This window comes from Salvelinus fontinalis, chromosome 5, assembly GCF_029448725.1.
Source record: "Salvelinus fontinalis isolate EN_2023a chromosome 5, ASM2944872v1, whole genome shotgun sequence".
NCBI classification, from domain to species: Eukaryota; Metazoa; Chordata; class Actinopteri; order Salmoniformes; family Salmonidae; genus Salvelinus; species Salvelinus fontinalis.
The window spans coordinates 47,818,590-47,837,736 of record NC_074669.1 but is presented as its reverse complement, the minus strand read 5'-3'; the positions used below and the strand labels follow the sequence as shown (position 1 = coordinate 47,837,736).

The window sequence follows — 19,147 nt, the reverse complement described above, 5'->3', positions numbered from 1 at the left end:
CAAATAAAGTACCTGATATGATCTCTAATAGTATTTTAATCCAGGTGTAATTGTTTCCCCTCCCTGCCTCCAATTCCAGTTTGTACATAATGTTGGCAGGTGTGTGTCTGTCAGGTTTGCCATGCTAACACCCTGCCCATCCCCTTTTTTTATTACACTAAACGAGAATAAAATAAGCCCTCTGTGTGCTTTTGTGAGTGGTGGTGATTGACCTGGTTGTATGTGTTGTGACTGGCTGACAGGGAGAGTGAGTTTTGTTGTTTATTCCTCATGTATTAAAAGAAACGGGGCTTACAGCTAAAAGCTGTAAGGTTTGGGGACTACTTTTTGCAAGGACTACTAGTCGACCATTTCCCATGAGACAGATAAAAGACAAGTGCTAATAAATATATTGAATGTCACAGCTTAATTTTCTGTTTGAAGGACCTAAACTAGATGGACTTTGCCTCGTTTTTGCCCATTGCCTATTACAATAATCAAGAAATACCTTGATTTGTTTTCAAATCTATCGTGTCTTTGTATATAGATTTTTTTCTTGCATATGTTATCAGGTTCAGCATATGTGCTGCATTTATCAGGGTCAATTAATTGTTACATTTTATTCAATTTTAGACAACTCAAACAGGCAAATGGTGATTGAACAGTCAGAGCTGCAACGACTCTGGGGTCTGTTCACCAAACCATTTTACGCAGCTAGGGCATCTTAACATAGCCCAGTGTTGTGTCCCACATGACACCCTGTTCCCTATATGGTTTACTACTTTTGACCGGAGCCCTATGGGGCCTGGCCTAAAGTAGTAAACCATATAGGGAATAGGGTGTCATCTGGGACATACACCAAAAGGTGCACAGGTTACAAATGAATGGCATTATGTAGCTACACTTATCAGACACCAGGGAGCACTATTGGATTAGGATTTTCACAAGTGAAACATCGTTTTCTAGTTGGGTCACAGATGAAAGGGGAAAATAATCTCTTTAGATTGACTAATTTGTTAATATATATATGTCTTATAAATCCTTCACGCTCTGCTTGAGCCATGTTCACGTTGTAATTGGTGTGCCTACTGTCTGACAAAAGTACTATGAAATAACAGGCTACATGCTTATTCAAGAAACATTTCACTCCAAAATCAAAGTTTGTCAGATGTTTTCAAACTTCAAAAATGGTCTAACCTAATCATGAATAAGACTGCATTTTATATCTCACCTAATTAACCTTTATGGAACCACGTAGGGGTATTGGTGGAGAAAAATAAACAGCCAGGCTAATCCATTCCCTCTTCCCCCCCCCCCCCCCTCTTTTCTATTAGTTTCCTCTCTTTATTTGCTTCCAAGGTTTATCCATTCCCTCATGTTTTATTAGTTCCCTCTTCTCTTTAGGCTACCATGATGGTCCCATTTGGCCGATAACATATTGCAGCCAAAATTGTAATTTTATTTAATTACATGCTTCAAATGGTGATGACCACTGACCATTCAATAGCTTATTTCCATATGCCATAGAGTTTTTATATGCCTCTGAATCATAAGGGCAAATAATAGTAACGGGCATGCAAAATCACTCCGGGTGCAAATATGGTGTAATGATGTGTTCTCATCCCTAGGCAGGAATTCTGCTTCATGACCTTAAATCTGTACTTCGGAGTTCTTTAGCTATCAATACCCTAGCCTGGCAAATTTCAAATTGAACATATTGTAATTGCAACAAAGCAAATAGCTCAGTAGCTTGCGTTAAATATAAAATGTGTCTATTCTGGTCTTGGCACATGCGCTCTAAGATACAGTGCCTGTGCGGGTAGGCTCGTTGACATGATGAGATTATTATGGATAATAGCGAGAATATTTGTATTTGTCAAACGGCAGTCAAGCATCGATCCTCATGTCACCCGAGATATTTATTGGAAACCGGCATAAAACGCATCGCCGTGCACGTTCACCACACTGAAGTGAATCAATGTATTTCATCTGTAGCCTAACAAACTGCATGTTTTCACGAGTCATAGTGGGAGAACAACACACCATATCATCGCGTGACTCCAAGTTTACTTAGATGTGATCAGGGGCGAAAATCTGAGATCAACTTTGGAGGGGACAATTACATAAAATTTTCTCAAGAGCAATTCCTGAGGGGGACACCAAAAGTAGTGCTGTAACACATAGCATACGTTGTTAAATGTATATTGAGGAACCATAATTCCTACAACTGGATAATTGATAGGTACAGTAGTTAACTGAAGGGTTTTCACAACTTGTTCAAATGTTTAAATCATTATAATTCTACTACTAATAATAGTTATAGCAGTGCTCCTTACCAGTCCAGTATGTATGCAGGTATTCGTACTTACAACCAGCAATATCAAGAAAGGTCAGTAGGTGACAATGGTACTGTACACTGTATGGGTGTAGTTTTCATAAATACAATGAACATGGTGTGATCACATCTAAAAGAATCTCCATTGAGAACCATCACAAAGTTGGTCTCCGTATTGAATTGACCTTTTAATTTGACTTTTTCTGATACATTTATATAGTCATTAAATATGTCCACCTGGCCTGAGTCTATTACAATATCTTTGCAAGAACAAAAAGCTTAAAATAAGTACAGTTCTAAAAGCAAAATAACTACTTCAATGAAAAACCCAAATAAATCAACCAAAATATCCTTCAGTCAGTGTCTCAACTCTTCAAACAGCAGCTATGGACAAGTATGTCGCACAAAGTATGCAATTTTAAATAAAATAACATGAAATAAATCATTTGTAAGTGTACTGAAAACTACTAAACAAAAGAACAACTATCAATTATACCATGGGTTCTCAAACAGGGGTCCATGGACTAATTGCAAGGAGTCCGTGAAATAAAAAAGTGTAATGAATGTAGTCAGTACCACAAGGTTTCCAGTAAGTTTACATATAATATAGAGGGGGTGGAGGTCCCTGAGGACCGCTCAAAACCTTGCCTGCCTTGCCTCAAAATATGCAGGGGTTCCAGTACCCCAAAAAGGTTGAGAACCACTGCTATACACACTACTGAACAAAAGAACCGAGCATATGTTTGCGGGTTTCCTCAACAACACATCAGTTGGCACTTTCGCAATGCCCTCGCCTGTTGTCTCCGACACCCTGTATAGCCCAATAAACTCCTTGTGAGGGACAAGGTCATGGTCAACATAACGCAGACAGACATTCTCCTGTTCAGCACCAGAGACATCTTGAGTACCATCAACAATTAATGAAAATTGTACAATCGGAAGAGACCTAATCTCAGCTGCAATGCCTCGAATGACTATTGGCCATGATGTTCAGAATTTCATTCTGTGCTTTGGGGCCTGTGTACATTGTGGTACGCTCTGTTAACCACTTCAGTAAAATGGGATCATCCTCTTCTGCCCTAAGTTTCAAAATCTGGTATAAATTCCCACTGTCATCCGTGTGGCCTCTAAAGGCTTGTCCCTGTCTTACTACATGCCGCACCGAACTAACAATTTTCATCAAGCAATGCCTTGCGTCATCCAGCTGTTTACCCCACGCGCTGGACATAACTGGACACTGATTGGATTTAGCTGGTGTGCTGTTACAATTACAAAGTAGCGGTGGGTTTGGCAATTTTGATGTGCTGTGAATTTTTCAATGCCTTTTCTCCAGTTCCTAAATCCTGCACTAATGAAGGCAGCATCAGCTCTTTGGCCAAAAGATGGCTGGCTTGAAAACCCTTGGCTACAGTGAAAACACAACACTCCTTTTATTGATGGATTATAATGTAGCCAGGGGAAATCGCGAAACCATCTCTCTTGAAACGTCAACACTCTGTTGGCAAGAGTTTGCGGTTCTATAAATTGTGGGTGTGGCTGATATGGTTTTGTGCCATCACTGTGGTAACTGGACAATGCTGTGCCACTGTCCCCTATACTGGTGCTGCTGGCAACAAGGGTGACACTTGGTCCTGCCGTGGCTGTGACACTGTCCTCTGAAGTCTCTCTCCCTGGCTCGTTCCCTTTCACCACCCTAACTGACTCAGTCTGTCTCCTAGAAAATAAATAAGGTGTTTGCCGTACTCCTAACTACCGGTACCCAAAACTACACAATTAATCACAACAGCAATACCATTGCCGTAAACAAATCTTAGTTTAGTCACCAGTTTAAGTTGAGAGTGGGGGTATCCATGGCATTTTCCAATAATGTCCCTATTTTACAAGTCAAAAAAATTGAGAACCTTTCATAATGTTGCCAAACAAAGACTCAACAAACTTACCTGAGACTCCCTGTCTACCAGTCTGTCCCTGCATATCTGTCCCCAACTCTGCTATCTGTGTGCCATCTGTTGCCTGCTCTGCCTAATGACATCATTGTGAAACATTTCCATTCCCATTACACTTCTTTCTTATGAACATTTTATCAACTAGTCTTTGAGATAATAGGATACTAGAGTTCTTACTATGCGTTTTGGTGTACTGACAAATACTCTGATGTCCGTCTTCTTACTTGTTTCTGCCATTTTTCTACCTGGCTGGCTGGCTGGCCTAGCTGCACACACACACATTTACACAACACATGCTGCAACCTTTTGTAATTTAAATAGTTTGTTTCATATTGGCTGGCTTCCAACAATAGCTGAATTTGTAAAGCTAGCGAGCACCAATTCCGTTTCTGTGTGTTTGCTATAATCTTTGCTACCTGGTTAAATAAAGGTGAAATAAAATAAAATAAAAAAAGTTCACTAGCGACAATTTATCTTTTGCAACGAGACCATTATATATATTTAAGACAATGGTAGAAGAGAGTGTAGTTCTGTTCTGTTCAGTTTGGACTTCAGTTTATTGCTAACCTTATCACAGGGACGTCGAAGCACTACAGCTGCATGCTGATCTTGGAATAAACTGACGATAGCAAAGATTCCATCTTTGACGACGCCACATAAATGGAATAGGTACTAGCTAGCTTGATAGTTAATGTTTGCTTTAGTTTGCGCGCTAGCTCTACAAATTCAACTAGTGTGTGAACCCTGCCAACATAAAAATAAATAAATAACATTGCTATGGACCTGCTATGGATTGACTGGATTACCTCACGTCAGTTACGTACATGTCCCTTTCGGACAGTAGATACGAACCCTTTATTACCTTGCCAGCTAAAGAACTGGCAGTGGATCAAACCATTGTGAGGCAAAGGGCGGGGGGGGTCGCAATCTTTTGAAATTTAAATGCGCTATTAAGTGTCTATAATCAGCACAAGTGCTTTCATTGCGTATTATTAATATTATTGAAATTACATAGTTATGTTTACAGTGATATATTGGGGGGGGACAAATCATATTTTTCCCAAGATGGGGGGGTCGTGTCCCCCCCGTCCCCCCTGGGATTTCCGCCTATAAATGTGATGGTTATACGCTATATCAATATCTGCGCATAAAGGCTTTCCACCCCCATTTCGCGCATAATACGTTTTACCGACACAAAAAGATCCCACCGTGTCAGACGAACAAATTAGCTGTTGGCATTTATAAAAGTGTACTGAAACTTCCTGTTTCCAACACAGCTGTTTAGAAAAAAAATATATAGGCTACAGTATGACCACTCACATAAAAACGGTGAATGTAAACGTGGTTACTAGCCAGGTTGGCGCCAGATTTTAATGCCAATTTTCTCAAATCCGCATAAAAACAATAGGACCTATGCGCATTTTACCACCAGAGATGTTTCCATCAAATTGTCTTTTTGCGTATAAAGGGATGTAAGTCGTTGACCCCACCCCCCCCCCCCCCCTCCCAAAAAATGAGGCTTTACATAAATTCTTCAAAATTCACAAAAAGTGATGTTAGCTATTGAGGATGATCTCATAGATATTGAACAAAACGTAGCCTTTAAGGGGCGGCAGGTAGCCTAGTGGTTAGAGCGTTGGGCTAGTTACCGAAAGGTTGCTGAATCGAAACAACAAACACATCCAGGTGTTTGGCTGCACCATGTTTTACTGGACATATGGTCCTAACTTTATGCACTGCACGATGTCGCGGAGATGTGGCTCACAAAATTGCCAAATGTTCATGTTGTCAAAGTTGCATCAATCCGAGTCTTCACAAAGTGTAGCCTATTTGGTTTGCATCATAAACATGCATCATTCAGGTATGGCTGCTAGTGAGGCTCCTGGCTTTTCGGCTATTGAAATAACTTAGACTAATTGAGGGGTTTTACACGCCCATTACCTATTATTTGCCCTTTATAATTCGGCGACCTATGAAAACCCGGAAACTGGAAATAAGATATTAAATGGTCAGTTATCATCACCATTTGAAGCATGTAATTAACTAAATAGAATTACATTTAGCTGCAATATGTTTTTACTAAACGTATAATATGTTACAAATTCTGGCTAGCTGGCTAACATTAGCTAGCTGGCTAGCGTCAGCTAGGCTAGGGTTTGGTTAGGGGAAAGTACACTTGTCATCCGTAGATGTCAAGTGAGCACAGGCACAGGTCATCGTACATATAACCATCCCTTCAAAATGAAGAAAAAAAAACTTACACAAAGAACAAAAGAAAAAAGAAATGAAAAGAAAAATAAGAAGAGGGGGAAGGGGGGTGTATTTTGCCATAAGAAAATAGGGGGGGCATATTCAAAATAATTTGTAGACAAATATTTTTTTATAGTTGTAGGTAAATGTGTCAATTAAACTTATCATGTGGGAAAAAGGACTGGATCTCCCTAGAGTTTAGGGTTAGGCATGAGAACCAAGGAGGTTTAGGGTTAGGACTCAGGCCTCAGGAATGGTTGGGGTTAGGTATGGGGACCAGAGAGGTTAAGGTTAGGAATCAGGTCTCCGGAGTGGTTATGGTTGGGTTTTAAGTGCCAGAAAGGTTAGGGTTGGGATTCAGGTCTCTGGGGTGGTTAGGGTGGTTAGGGTTCAGCACAGTGTCCAGAGAGGATAGGGCTCAGGCCTCAGGAGTGGTTAGGATTAGGCATGTGGGTCAGAGAGGTTAGGCTTAGGGCTCAGGCCTCGGAGGTGGTTAGGCTTAGAATAGTTACAGACAGTCCTTCAAAAGGAAAAGTCTATATACTAGGCGGATGATAGCTTCAAGACCTATGACCATGCATATTTATGTATATTTATATTTAGAGATCCAAGCTGGTTTCAGGGCATTTTGTATTATTCTGTATGCAAATCCGAGATTTAGTATGGTATGTTTCGTATGGTATGTATACATTTTTGGATTCTATCACCCATTTAGTGTGATATGTTATGAATTACAATTCGTATTATATCTTACAAACTTAAAAAATGTATGATATGTTACGAATTCTAGCTGGCTAGTTAACTAGGCTATGGGTTAGGGTTAATTTAGGAGTTAAGTTAAAGGGTTAAAGTTAGAGTTAGGGAAAGGTTAGCTAACATGCTAAGTAGTTGCAAAGGAGCTAAAAAGTAGTAAGTAGTTGAAGTTGCTTATTAGCTAAAATTGTCTGTGATGAGATTCAAACTCCATACCAAATGTCACATATCACACTAATTTGAATGTACCAGATTTAAAGTTACTATGTTATGTCTAGTCTATGAGACCATGCTGAGAGAGAGGCTACATAAATCCACAAGTTGTCCAGGAGTAATTTAATATGAACAAAAACGAACAATTTAAGGACTAAAAAACAGGGAATTGATAATAAAATAGAGAGAACAAATAAAAAAACTGAGGGAATGGATAAAACCCGAGGGAACTGATTAGCCTGGCTGTTTTAATTCCCTATCATGATCCCCAAGGGACTCTGTAGAACCTGGTCCACTGCTAATAGACAACAGTTAAAAACGTTCAACCATTGAAGTTAAAAGAGGAAAGCGAAAGTTGATGTTTCTTTTTTACACACCTTCATGAGAGTTTCACTTGGTTTCACTTTACATTATCTATAGGTTATATGAGTTAATTGCGTTTTGTTAGGCTGGTAGGCCATCATTTGCTGCATATCTGATAATCAGCGAAGTCGAATTACACACACGCTACCTTGATTTATCCAAACCTTGGTGTAATTGACACACTTTTTGGGTTGTTTTGGAGGATGTGCATGGGATGGCCACGTCTAGGGTTTCCACTAGTTACCACAGTCACAAAGTCAAAATTGGCTATAGGCTATCGTAAATATTGATGAAAAGAAATAGCGTTAGGCATATGGTTAGCAGTATGGTTAAGGTTAGGGTTACGGGTAGGTTTAAAATCAGATTTTAAGAAGATAAATGGTAGAAATAGGCGGGGTTTATCACTTATTGGTTGTGGTAACTAGTGATGACACAATTCTAGGGCTGCCACACCTAGGGAAAGGCCTTAGGGCAAGTCACGAGCCAACCTAAAGAGGACTTAGTCTATCAAATTGATCTAAAAGCCCATGATTAAGTAGCCTAGGCCCAAACCTATGCATATAGGGGCGGGAGGTAGCATAGTGCTTAGAGCGTTGGACTTGCAATCGAAAGGTTGCAAGCTAGAATCCCTGAGCTGACAAGGTGCAAATATGTTGTTCTGCCCCTGAGCAAGGCAGTTAACCCACTGTTCCTAGGCCGTCATTGAAAATAAGAATTTGTTCTTAACTGACTTGCCTAGTTAAATAAAGGTAAAACAAATATATATATATAGGCTACGTTTTTCTTTTTGTTATACACAACTCCACTGAAGAATGGTGCAAATCCTTGTTGCAGACAGACTAAACATGTATTAGTTACTCCTAATAAACACATCCAACAGAAAATGTATCTTCTACTTTTAGAAAGGTTGTGGGACTGTGGTTCGGGCCGGGGGTGGTTCTGGAAATGTTCGAGTTTAGCCCTCAGGGTAAACGAAGCAGAGGCTGTTTGGAACCAATGGGAATGAAGCATCCACTCCCCTCGCTCTGTAACTTTGAGTTCAGTTGGGTTGGGTGCCGCCACAGTGCAGTGCAGTCTCGCGGAGGGACATTGGATTGGCTCGGAGGAGTTCGATGCTCCACAATAGGCCTATTGTTTTGGTTTTATTTTGGGGAGTTGATGTTTTCTTTTCAAACTTGTATTTCAATTTACTACGGCTTTCTTACAAGTCTCCACACTTCTGGAGGGTTTTATTAGGAGAGTGAAGGAGAGCGGTGCAGGATGAATGGAACTACTTCTGAGAAGGCGGCATCGAGCCTATCGTCTGATCTCCACGCTACAGTGAGCTGTCACCCGGGCTCCAATGATTTCCCGACGCTGCCAAAGTCTTCTCCCATGGACATGGGGTTCTACAGCGGCCAGACGATGCACAGCCACCACGGCTACTACCCCAGCCACTGCCAGTCCTACTCGCAACCAATGAAGCCATACTCGTATCATCACCATTACAATCTCCATGGGATTGGGGTATCGGGGGCCTACATTGCAAAATCGGAATACCCTTATCCCCATAAGCAATACGCTCATTATACCCGGGACATACAGTCACATCTCCAAGATATCGGTAAGATTTACGCATGAGACGCGTTGCCATTTTTGGTGAATAAAGAGTTGTCTCGAAGTTATGTTTATTAATAGTGTCAATGTGGCCCATGTTAAATTAACCATCCCAAATGCGTAGGCTATCGCTTATCGACAACGAGGACCAACCTTTATGCCACATAATTTAAATGGGCCTATTTAAATTGATATGAATCGAATATACATTTGGTCAACCTATTATTGGTGTTAGGCATTAATTTGGGGGGAGTTCAACGGTTTCGAAAATAGTGTAAGTTAGCCTACTACTGATTTTGAATAATTGATCAACAAAATTAGGCCTACCTACAGTATTATACATACATGACTACATTGTGCATGTTTATACAGTAATTATTATTCAACATGTCCTCATGTGGGATATGAATTCAAGACCTCGTTGTTCATGGCATTCAGAACTTCCTACTATGCCACCATGTCTGTGTAAATGACTGAGTTCACCTGTATTCCTACACTGGACTTAAAAGTAAATCTCAGCTTTGTATAATACACTCAAGAAATACTATTATATTTATCAGAGTGATTCAGGAGTAACATTAAAACAGAATAATATGCCCCACCAACATTAGACAACTATACAGAAAACCCTCAAAATGTTGAGATAAGTACATACATGAAATCAATGATGAAAGAATAGTCAGATTAAATGATAGCAGTGCAGGTGGCAGTCTTTTGCTAAATGCAGAGATGTATTATGTTCATTAATCTGTAGGAGACTGTGGCACAGCAGAAAGAGCAGCACAACCCAGGTGGTGTAGTTCAAATCCCAGGTGGGGTCATGTTGAAAAGTCAGTAGTAAGTTTAGAAATGTTGAGAGATTGGCCTGGAGAAATGTAACCACTCTCAAATTCATAGACAGAGCTATTGATCCATGATATCACAATTATAGTTTTAACCATGTTTTCAGGCTGCCATATTGTCAGATTTATTTCATATAATATGTTTTCACATGTGCTGAAATGATTTCACGTGTACTTTCATGTTATCACGTGTTGCTTTTACTTGTTTCACATGTTATCACATTTACTTCACGTGATAACAAAAAATCTGTAAGGAAAAAAAACATTTTTTTTTTGCTATTCTGCTTTCTAGGCTGCAAAGCTAACAATATGTGATGTGTGACAACTTATAATTAAAAGAAAATGAGCTAAATCCTACCCCATTTGTTTTTTTGTAAAAAAATTCTTAAAGGTACCAAACAGTCATTCTGATTCCCATGTAAAATAGCCTTTTGAGTGACTAAAATATTACCCATAATATTCGTTTTGGATAGAAATGCTCAAAATATGAGATAATTTTTTTTCGCTCATAGTTAACCACTAGGTAGTTTGAAAAGACAGGCGAGTGGGCGGGGAGCATATATATGAGCTCTCAAGCAACTTGGTTGCACTGAGCAGTATTGCAGTAAAATCATCTCAAGCAAATTTGCTGATATACAAACAACTCAAACAACATTGAAATTGCATTAATGATGTCAAAAATGTTTTATACATTTCCCGTTTGGCATGTCTCTTGTGATGCGGTTCACAGCAGCACTAACGGATGTCTTGACTTGACAACTGTCAGAGTTTTGAACGACCCTTCCCTTCCTTTTGTTCCATGATGGCTGAAGACCTAGATAACCGGTAGTTAGCTAATGCCAGACACAAATGAAAGTGTAAACATGAAAGTATCTTTGCCATATATGAATATGGCAAACTTTTATTTATATTTGCTGATACCCTACCACCAAATGTCGGCACAGTAAAGTAGCTATCTAGCTATATAAACCATGTGTAGCCGATGTGAAATGGCTAGCTAGTTAGCGGGGTGCGCGCTAATAGCGTTTCAATCGGAGACGTCTCTCGCTCTGAGACCTTGAAGTAGTTGTTCCCCTTGCTCTGCAAGGGCTTTGGTGGAGCAATGGGTAACGATGCTTCGAGGCTGGCTGTTGTTGATGTTTGCAGCGGGTCCCTGGTTTGAGCCCAGGTAGGGGCGAGGAGAGGGACTGTTACTGTTACATTGATGCTGTTGACCCGGATCACTGGTTGCTCTGGAAAAGGAGGAGGTCAAAAGGTGGCTGAGTGTAACCAATGTGAAATGGTTAGCGGGGTGCGCGCTAATAGCGTTTAAATCAGTGACTTCACTCGCTCTGAGACCTTGAAGTAGTTGTTCCCCTTGCTCTGCAAGGGCTGTGTCTTTTGTGGCGTGATGGGTAACGATGCTTCAAGGGTGGCTGTTGTTGATGTGTGCAGAGGGTCCCTGGATCGGGGCGAGGAGAGGGACGGAAGCTATACTGTTACACATGCCCATTTGCAACCACGCCTTCTCCGATGTTGGTTACAAGGCGGTACTTATTTAAATTAGGTTAGAGAAAATGAAGGTGATGATACCCTATCCCCTTAATAATCCCGCCTCCTGAATCCAAATGTTTGACATGGGGGAGGGGACCAGTAACTTTATGATCAAATTTGATCAATGTAGAAGCAACAGTCATACTTTTCATACATTGGTCATCATACTTTGATCTGGTTTCATGAAATACATGATTTTGACTGTTCATGACCTTTAAGATGAGCTCCCAGGAAATATACTTTTTATCCTACAATTCAAATGACCCATTGGGCCTAGTCTACTTTGATTGTTTTGCAATAACACACTATGCTATTAAGCTCTTAAATAATATAAATTGTTCATATGGCCTAGAATGCAAATGAAAATGTAGCCTATTCTATAAACGCAAAAGGTTTCCTTATTTTTTTCAAAATTGGTTTTGCAAAGCAGCTGAAACCTTCACATTTGAGAGAGAACTGCTATTGTGTTTGTGTTGTCATTGGTAATTTTAGTGTTGTTAACAATGTTTAGGTATCCAGGCCCTATAACATACCGTTTAGCTGGTAGCATTGACATTCCAGGAAGAATCTTTCTCTTCGAAATTGGCCCGGGGCTAAGCCCAAAGCCACATGCATCAACATCAGGTGTCACGACATGTCAGTCTGGCACACATTGCTTTTTGGCTCAATAGCCTGTCTTAGAGTTTTGACTTCGTCACTCCATGTGAAAACACCACAAACAATACATGAAGGCTAAATAGCCTATATACTCGATGCACCAATCATCTTCTCTCATTAGTGACATATCCCATAATAGTGTGTAATATCTTGGACAGAGACATTTTGTGCACCAAACCCTGTTTAGGCTATTGAGTAAAGCCTATTTCAGAACTGGTAAAAAAATGTAAGGCATAATCATATATTTTTTAAATGATGTTGACTTATAAAATGTCATCAATTAATTAATCTGTTATCATAATACTTTTTTTTTCTGTAGGCATAGGCCTATAGCCTACTGTTGAAGCCCTCTGTAGGTCTAGTGTAAATGTATGAGCCCCTCAAGTCCTTTAGCCTACTAATGCTCTGTTGTCATTTTTCATTTTTTAGTGAAAGAGGAACCAGAGCCTGAGGTGAGAATGGTCAACGGAAAGCCTAGGAAAATCAGAAAACCTCGCACCATATATTCTAGTTACCAGCTCGCTGCGTTGCAACATCGCTTCCAGGGAGCTCAGTATTTGTCTCTTCCTGAGAGAGCCGAACTAGCGGCTCATCTCGGTGTGACACAAACACAGGTGAGGAAGCCACATACCACTGTAATGACACGCTGTTGAGAGATTTATATCTCTATGATTTATGTTATTTTGTCTAATAAAACCATGAACTATACTGGCATCTTTTGGCATACTGTAATTCTACACTTAGTGAATCATCTGAGATGTTATAGGTTTTTTATCGCTTTTCATTTTCAAAAGTATGTGGTACATTTTCATTTTCAACTCTTAGTACAAAACGCAAAACAGATATTCAAAAAGCCAGTTGTTTTAAACTCTTAACACATGTTCAATCGACTAAGTACAACATACAAAATCATAGTCACTTTTTCACCAAACTTAATTAAATGTTGTTTTTTAAAACTTTTATGTAAGGCAAGTCAGTTAAGAACAAATTCTTATTTACAATGACGGCCTACCCCAGCCAAACCCAGACGATGCTGGGCCAATTGTGCGCCGCTATATGGGACTCCCAATCACAGCCGGATGTGATACAGCCTGGATTCAAACCAGGGACTGTAGTGACACCTCTTGCACTGAGATGCAGTGCCTTAGACCGCTGCGCCACTCAGGAGCCCAACTTAAACAGTTTCATCTAGAAATACATGTTTCAAATTGCAATACATGTTCATATAAAGTAATTTCCTTTCACAATGCAATACTCACATTACTTTTGATATGATTCACTTTTCTTTTGTTAAAATACATGTTACTATTACTTAATCTGACTGTTCTTAATTGATGATCATTTAAACATTTGGTAAACCTATAGATTGTACATGTAAACTGGTTTGTCTACTACAGATTTTAAGAAAGACCTATTAAAAAGTATGTCTGTAAAGTATAAACATAAAAAATATGATATATACTCGAATGTACTACTATGATGATGACTATGATTTTACTTCACAGTAAATAAATAAAAATCTGATCAGTGATCAGATCAGATCAGGTTTATTGGTCACGTACACAGATTAGCTAATGTTACAGCAGTTGCATGAAATGCTTGTGTTTTTAGCTCCTACAGTGCAGTAATACAATATCAATACAATACCAATGCATAAATAATCCAGAAAGTCCAAAACAAGAAAGAAATGCATTCCCTATACAATAAAAATGTATCCTAAATGAAGTTTGCCATGACAAAAGGTTTTTCCCCAGGTACATGAACAATCAGGATAATTACTGCAAATTCGATGAGAACCTATGGCCAAATGCTCAAGACAGGCTTAATGCAAACTAGTGTCTGCTAAAACATATTTCTTTCATTTCTTTCATTTGAGTACATTGTGAAGATGTCTTCAATCATCATACCTTTGATCACACATGGGATAGAAATGATGGACATTTGATGTGTAGTCTATTTTAATGGGTAGTGCAAGTGTATAGCTTAATGTGGAAACAGTGTCATGTACTGTTATTTACAGTACTGGAGCATACTACATTCAAAGTACAAATTTGAAACATGTATCTTACAATTCACCACATACTTGTAAAATTTATACCAAAGTGATAAAAAAGCAGTATTGTTTATATTATATGTCAAACCACCGGGTTTATTAACCTCTTCCTGTTTGTTTTCATATCTGGTAATTGATAGCTTCATTTATGGATCTAAGTTTGCATCTGGATTCCAATTTCAATGCAACATAATTAGGTATATTCTATTCTAATAAGGCCTAGGGTGTCAATATGAAATTACAACACTTTGCTAGGTAATACATTTTTAACTCAAACCTTCACATTTTCTGGTACAAACATCCCAAACAACCTGTAGCTCAAATATGTTTTCTTCCAGGTCAAGATCTGGTTCCAGAATCGGCGTTCCAAATTCAAGAAGCTGTACACAAACGAGGAAGTTCCACTGGACCACAGCCCAGGAGCCAGTGACTCTATGTCCTGCAATTCACCCCCATCCCTGGCCATTTGGAACAGTAGTATACCCACAGACCCTGCCACTAGAGAGCAGGCTCCCCAGCCCTCCCTCAGCTCCTCTCTATGTTATGTGGAGGACTACACTCATCACTGGTATCAACAGACCTCACAGTCACGCTCACAGCACTCATCACTGGTTCTTCAGCACACAACACCACCAAAGAATATGGGGGCGGTGTACTAATTCAAAACGTATCAGAACAAACTGTGGTCCAACAACATGGCCGCTCATTGGAAATAAAGCCTAGAGGGCTGTGATGGGATTTGTGTGCCAATACAGAGGGCTGAAGTTCACAGACAAGTTGGGAAACATGCACAAGGACGTATTGTCTCTGTTGTTCCTTTTGGATTCAAAACAGAGGAACTGAATACAAAAAGAATGGACAAATCCATGTTCTGTTTAGATGAATGTTTAGAGTGATGAGTTGCTAATATTATCAGTGGCTCATTTCACTCTGTTGGAGAGATTTGATATGAGAATGGATGGAATAGCAGCCTATTTGGTGGCACTTTCCTTTATAGTGGAACACTGTGGGACCATTAACTGAACATATTCTTTGATCTACAGCTATTCAAATATATACTGTCAGTGCATTCAACACCCTTTGTTTCTTCACAATATGAAACACCCACAGATACATGGGAGTAGTGTGTACCATTTTCATACATTCATAAATTATACTTGCTATTTCTTGCATTTATATAGATGTAATTAAGGCTCAATTCACATATTGAGCCATACAACATCTTATTACACAATGGTTCAAAACAAAACATCTCTTGGAAGTTGCAGAGAACTATAGGAAATAAAAACGTGTATTTGGTACTTTGCATTTGCAATAGATCTTTGGTAAAAGCCATAAACTCAGGTTGTTATTTATAATGTAGCCTATTTTATACTCTATTGATATGTTAATAGAACTTCAATGTGAGAACTTTAAACATCTAATTGTGACACTTTGGTGCCTGAGAAACACATATTTTATAGTTAGTCTTTTGAGTGAATAATAAAGTTTTTGTTTTTATTAATTCTATTTACACCAATTGAAATTATGTAATATTTACACACACAAACACACACAGATGTAAATGACCCCTTGAGATAACATTCAAATCTTGTTTCCATAGACTTCTTTATACAAATGATCCAATGAAGCAGTTGTAAGGACAAAATGGAATGGAATAAATTATATATTAACAGTCCAGACCAATAAATATATAGGCGCTTAGAGCTTGATCTCCATTGAGATGGAATCACATTTTATATATATTTTTTTTAAATTATCACGTTTTTTAATTATCATACTTTCACAAGTATGTGGTGAAATTTTTAAACTTTAGTACAAAAACACTTGCAACACAGCCAGTCTTACATTCAAAACCTTTCATAGTGCATTCATTTTATTTGTAAACATCTTTCACCGCACAACCATTGATCCAAAATATATGTTAACTGTGAAATATAATTAGTACATTGGTTTAATCACAAAAACACAACATAATGATATATTCTCAATTTATTTATTTTAACAACCATTTAATCCAATACCAAAACATGTAAGATACATGTTTCAAAATTGTCCTTTGAATGTAGTATGCTACAGTACTGTAAATTACAGTACATTACACTGTTTTACATTCGGCTATACACTTGCACTACCCATGAAAATTGACTGAACATCAAATTTCCATCATTTCTATCCTTTGTGTGATCAAAAGTGTGATCATTGAAGACATCTTTCACAATGTAATCAAATGAAAGAAATTAAAGAAACAATCTTTAGCAGGCACTAGTTTGCATCAAGCCTGTCTTGAGCATTTGGCCATAGGTTTTGATCGAAATGGCAGTAAATATCCTCATTATGCATGTACCTTGGGAAAAACCATTCGGTCTAAATTGGTCTGGATTGGAATCCTTGCATGCCTCCTCTATGGCCAGAAGGAGGGTGGTACGCTCATGGGGATGGCAATTATACATCTTCCATCTGTATTGTAATCATGTATTGTAATTTGCAGTACTGTACTTATGTATTTGCAGTGGTCCTGTATGTGGCTCAGTTCATTAAAGCATGGCACTAGCAACACCAGAATTGTGTGTTCGATTCTCACCGGGGTCACATACCAAAATGTGTGGACTGTGTCTGCTGCATAAATGGCATATATTACAGTACTCTCTTACAGAAAAATGACATGATTTCAAGTTTTGCACATGCAACATGTTATTTTTCATCTGAAATTTCACATGTGAAATAATGTGAAACCATGTGGTTTTGGAATACTTCACGTGATGATATTTTAAATGAAGTTTCACATATGGATATTTTTCACGAGATTTCACAGGTGTTGCCCTGCAAACAAAAATGTGTGGTTAGGATGTCTCCGGAACGTCACGCAGTCACAGTGTTTTCAACTGAGATATTAGACACACTTTGGCTGTCACACCCTGATCTGTTTCACCTGTTTTTGTGATTGTCTCCACCCCCCTCCAGGTGTCGCCCATCTTCCCCATTATCCCCTGTGTATTTATATCTGTGTTCTCTGTCTGTTGCCAGTTCGTATTGGTTTGTCAAGCCTACCAGTGTTGTTTCCCTTGCTCCTGTCTGCTATAGTTCCTGTTTTCTTGTTTCTCAGTTTTGACCATTCCTGCCTGCCCTGACCCTGAGCTTGCCTGCCGCCCTGTACCTTTGCCCCACCTATCTGGATTACTGACCTCTGCCTGACCTGAGCCTGCCTGCCGTCCTGTACCTTTGCCACACCTATCTGGATTACTGACCTCTGCCTGCCCCTGACCTGTCATTTTGCCTGCCCCTGACCTGTCCCTTGCCTGCCCCTGTTCGAATAATAAACTTTTGTTATTTCGACACTGTCTGCACCTGGGTCTTACCTTAAACGTGATATTGACATACATAATTACACTGTGAATGTTTATTTATACAATAATTATTATTCAACATGTCCTCACCTGGGATTTAAACTCTTGGTTCATGGCATTCCGATCTTTCTGCTACGCCACTGATTTCACCTGTATTCCTACACTCTGGACTTCAAAGTAAAACTCAGCTTTGTTACAAATACACACAAAAAACTATTAAAGGTATCATTACATTTTACATTACATTTAAGTCATTTAGCAGACGCTCTTATCCAGAGCGACTTACAAATTGGTGCATTCACCTTATGACATCCAGTGGAACAGCCACTTTACAATAGTGCATCTAAATCTTTTAAGGAGGGGGGGGGGGGGGGGGGGGTCAGAAGGATTACTTTATCCTATCCTAGGTATTCCTTAAAGAGGTGGGGTTTCAGATGTCTCCGGAAGGTGGTGATTGACTCCGCTGTCCTGGCGTCGTGAGGGAGTTTGTTCCACCATTGGGGTGCCAGAGCAGCGAACAGTTTTGACTGGGCTGAGCGGGAACTGTACTTCCTCAGTGGTAGGGAGGCGAGCAGGCCAGAGGTGGATGAACGCAGTGCCCTTGTTTGGGTGTAGGGCCTGATCAGAGCCTGAAGGTACTGAGGTGCCGTTCCCCTCACAGCTCCGTAGGCAAGCACCATGGTCTTGTAGCGGATGCGAGCTTCAACTGGAAGCCAGTGGAGAGAGCGGAGGAGCGGGGTGACTTGAGAGAACTTGGGAAGGTTGAACACCAGACGGGTTGCGGCGTTCTGGATGAGTTGTAGGGGTTTAATGGCACAGGCAGGGAGCCCAGCCAACAGTGAGTTGCAGTAATCCAGACGGGAGATGACAAGTGCCTGGATCATAGTTAATCAGGAGTAACTTTAAAACAGAATAATATACCCCACCAACATTAGACAACTATACAGAAAACCCTGAAATTGCTGAAAGAAGTAAATTATATCAATGATGAGAGAATAGTCAGATTAACTGATAACTAAAATAGCAGTGCAGATGACAGTCTTTTGCTAAGTGCAGAAATGTATTATAGGTAATGGATATGCAGGGGACTTCTGAGAATTCTACAGACTTTCTGGCACAGCAGAAAGATCAGTGTACCCCAAAATCCAGAGGTTGTGAGTTTAAAATCCAAGTGGTGTTAGTCAGTACTAAGGGATCATGTCAAATGTAATGTTTACACTATTTTAGCGGAAGTTACCTGAACACTTACTTTAAAACCCCCATACTATTTCATTACTTCC

General features: G+C 39.5%; 1 protein-coding gene across 1 annotated transcript; it reads left to right on the top strand.

The window, feature by feature from the left end:
• Positions 1–8,928: 8,928 nt before the first annotated feature.
• LOC129854783 (homeobox protein Dlx3b-like) lies at positions 8,929–17,180 on the top strand. Its single transcript, XM_055921935.1, has 3 exons — positions 8,929–9,442; positions 12,897–13,081; positions 14,859–17,180. Exons 1-3 carry the CDS (start codon positions 9,100–9,102, stop codon positions 15,177–15,179), a joined length of 849 nt encoding a protein of 282 aa, XP_055777910.1. The 5' UTR covers positions 8,929–9,099; the 3' UTR covers positions 15,180–17,180.
• The last annotated feature ends 1,967 nt before the right edge of the window (positions 17,181–19,147 follow it).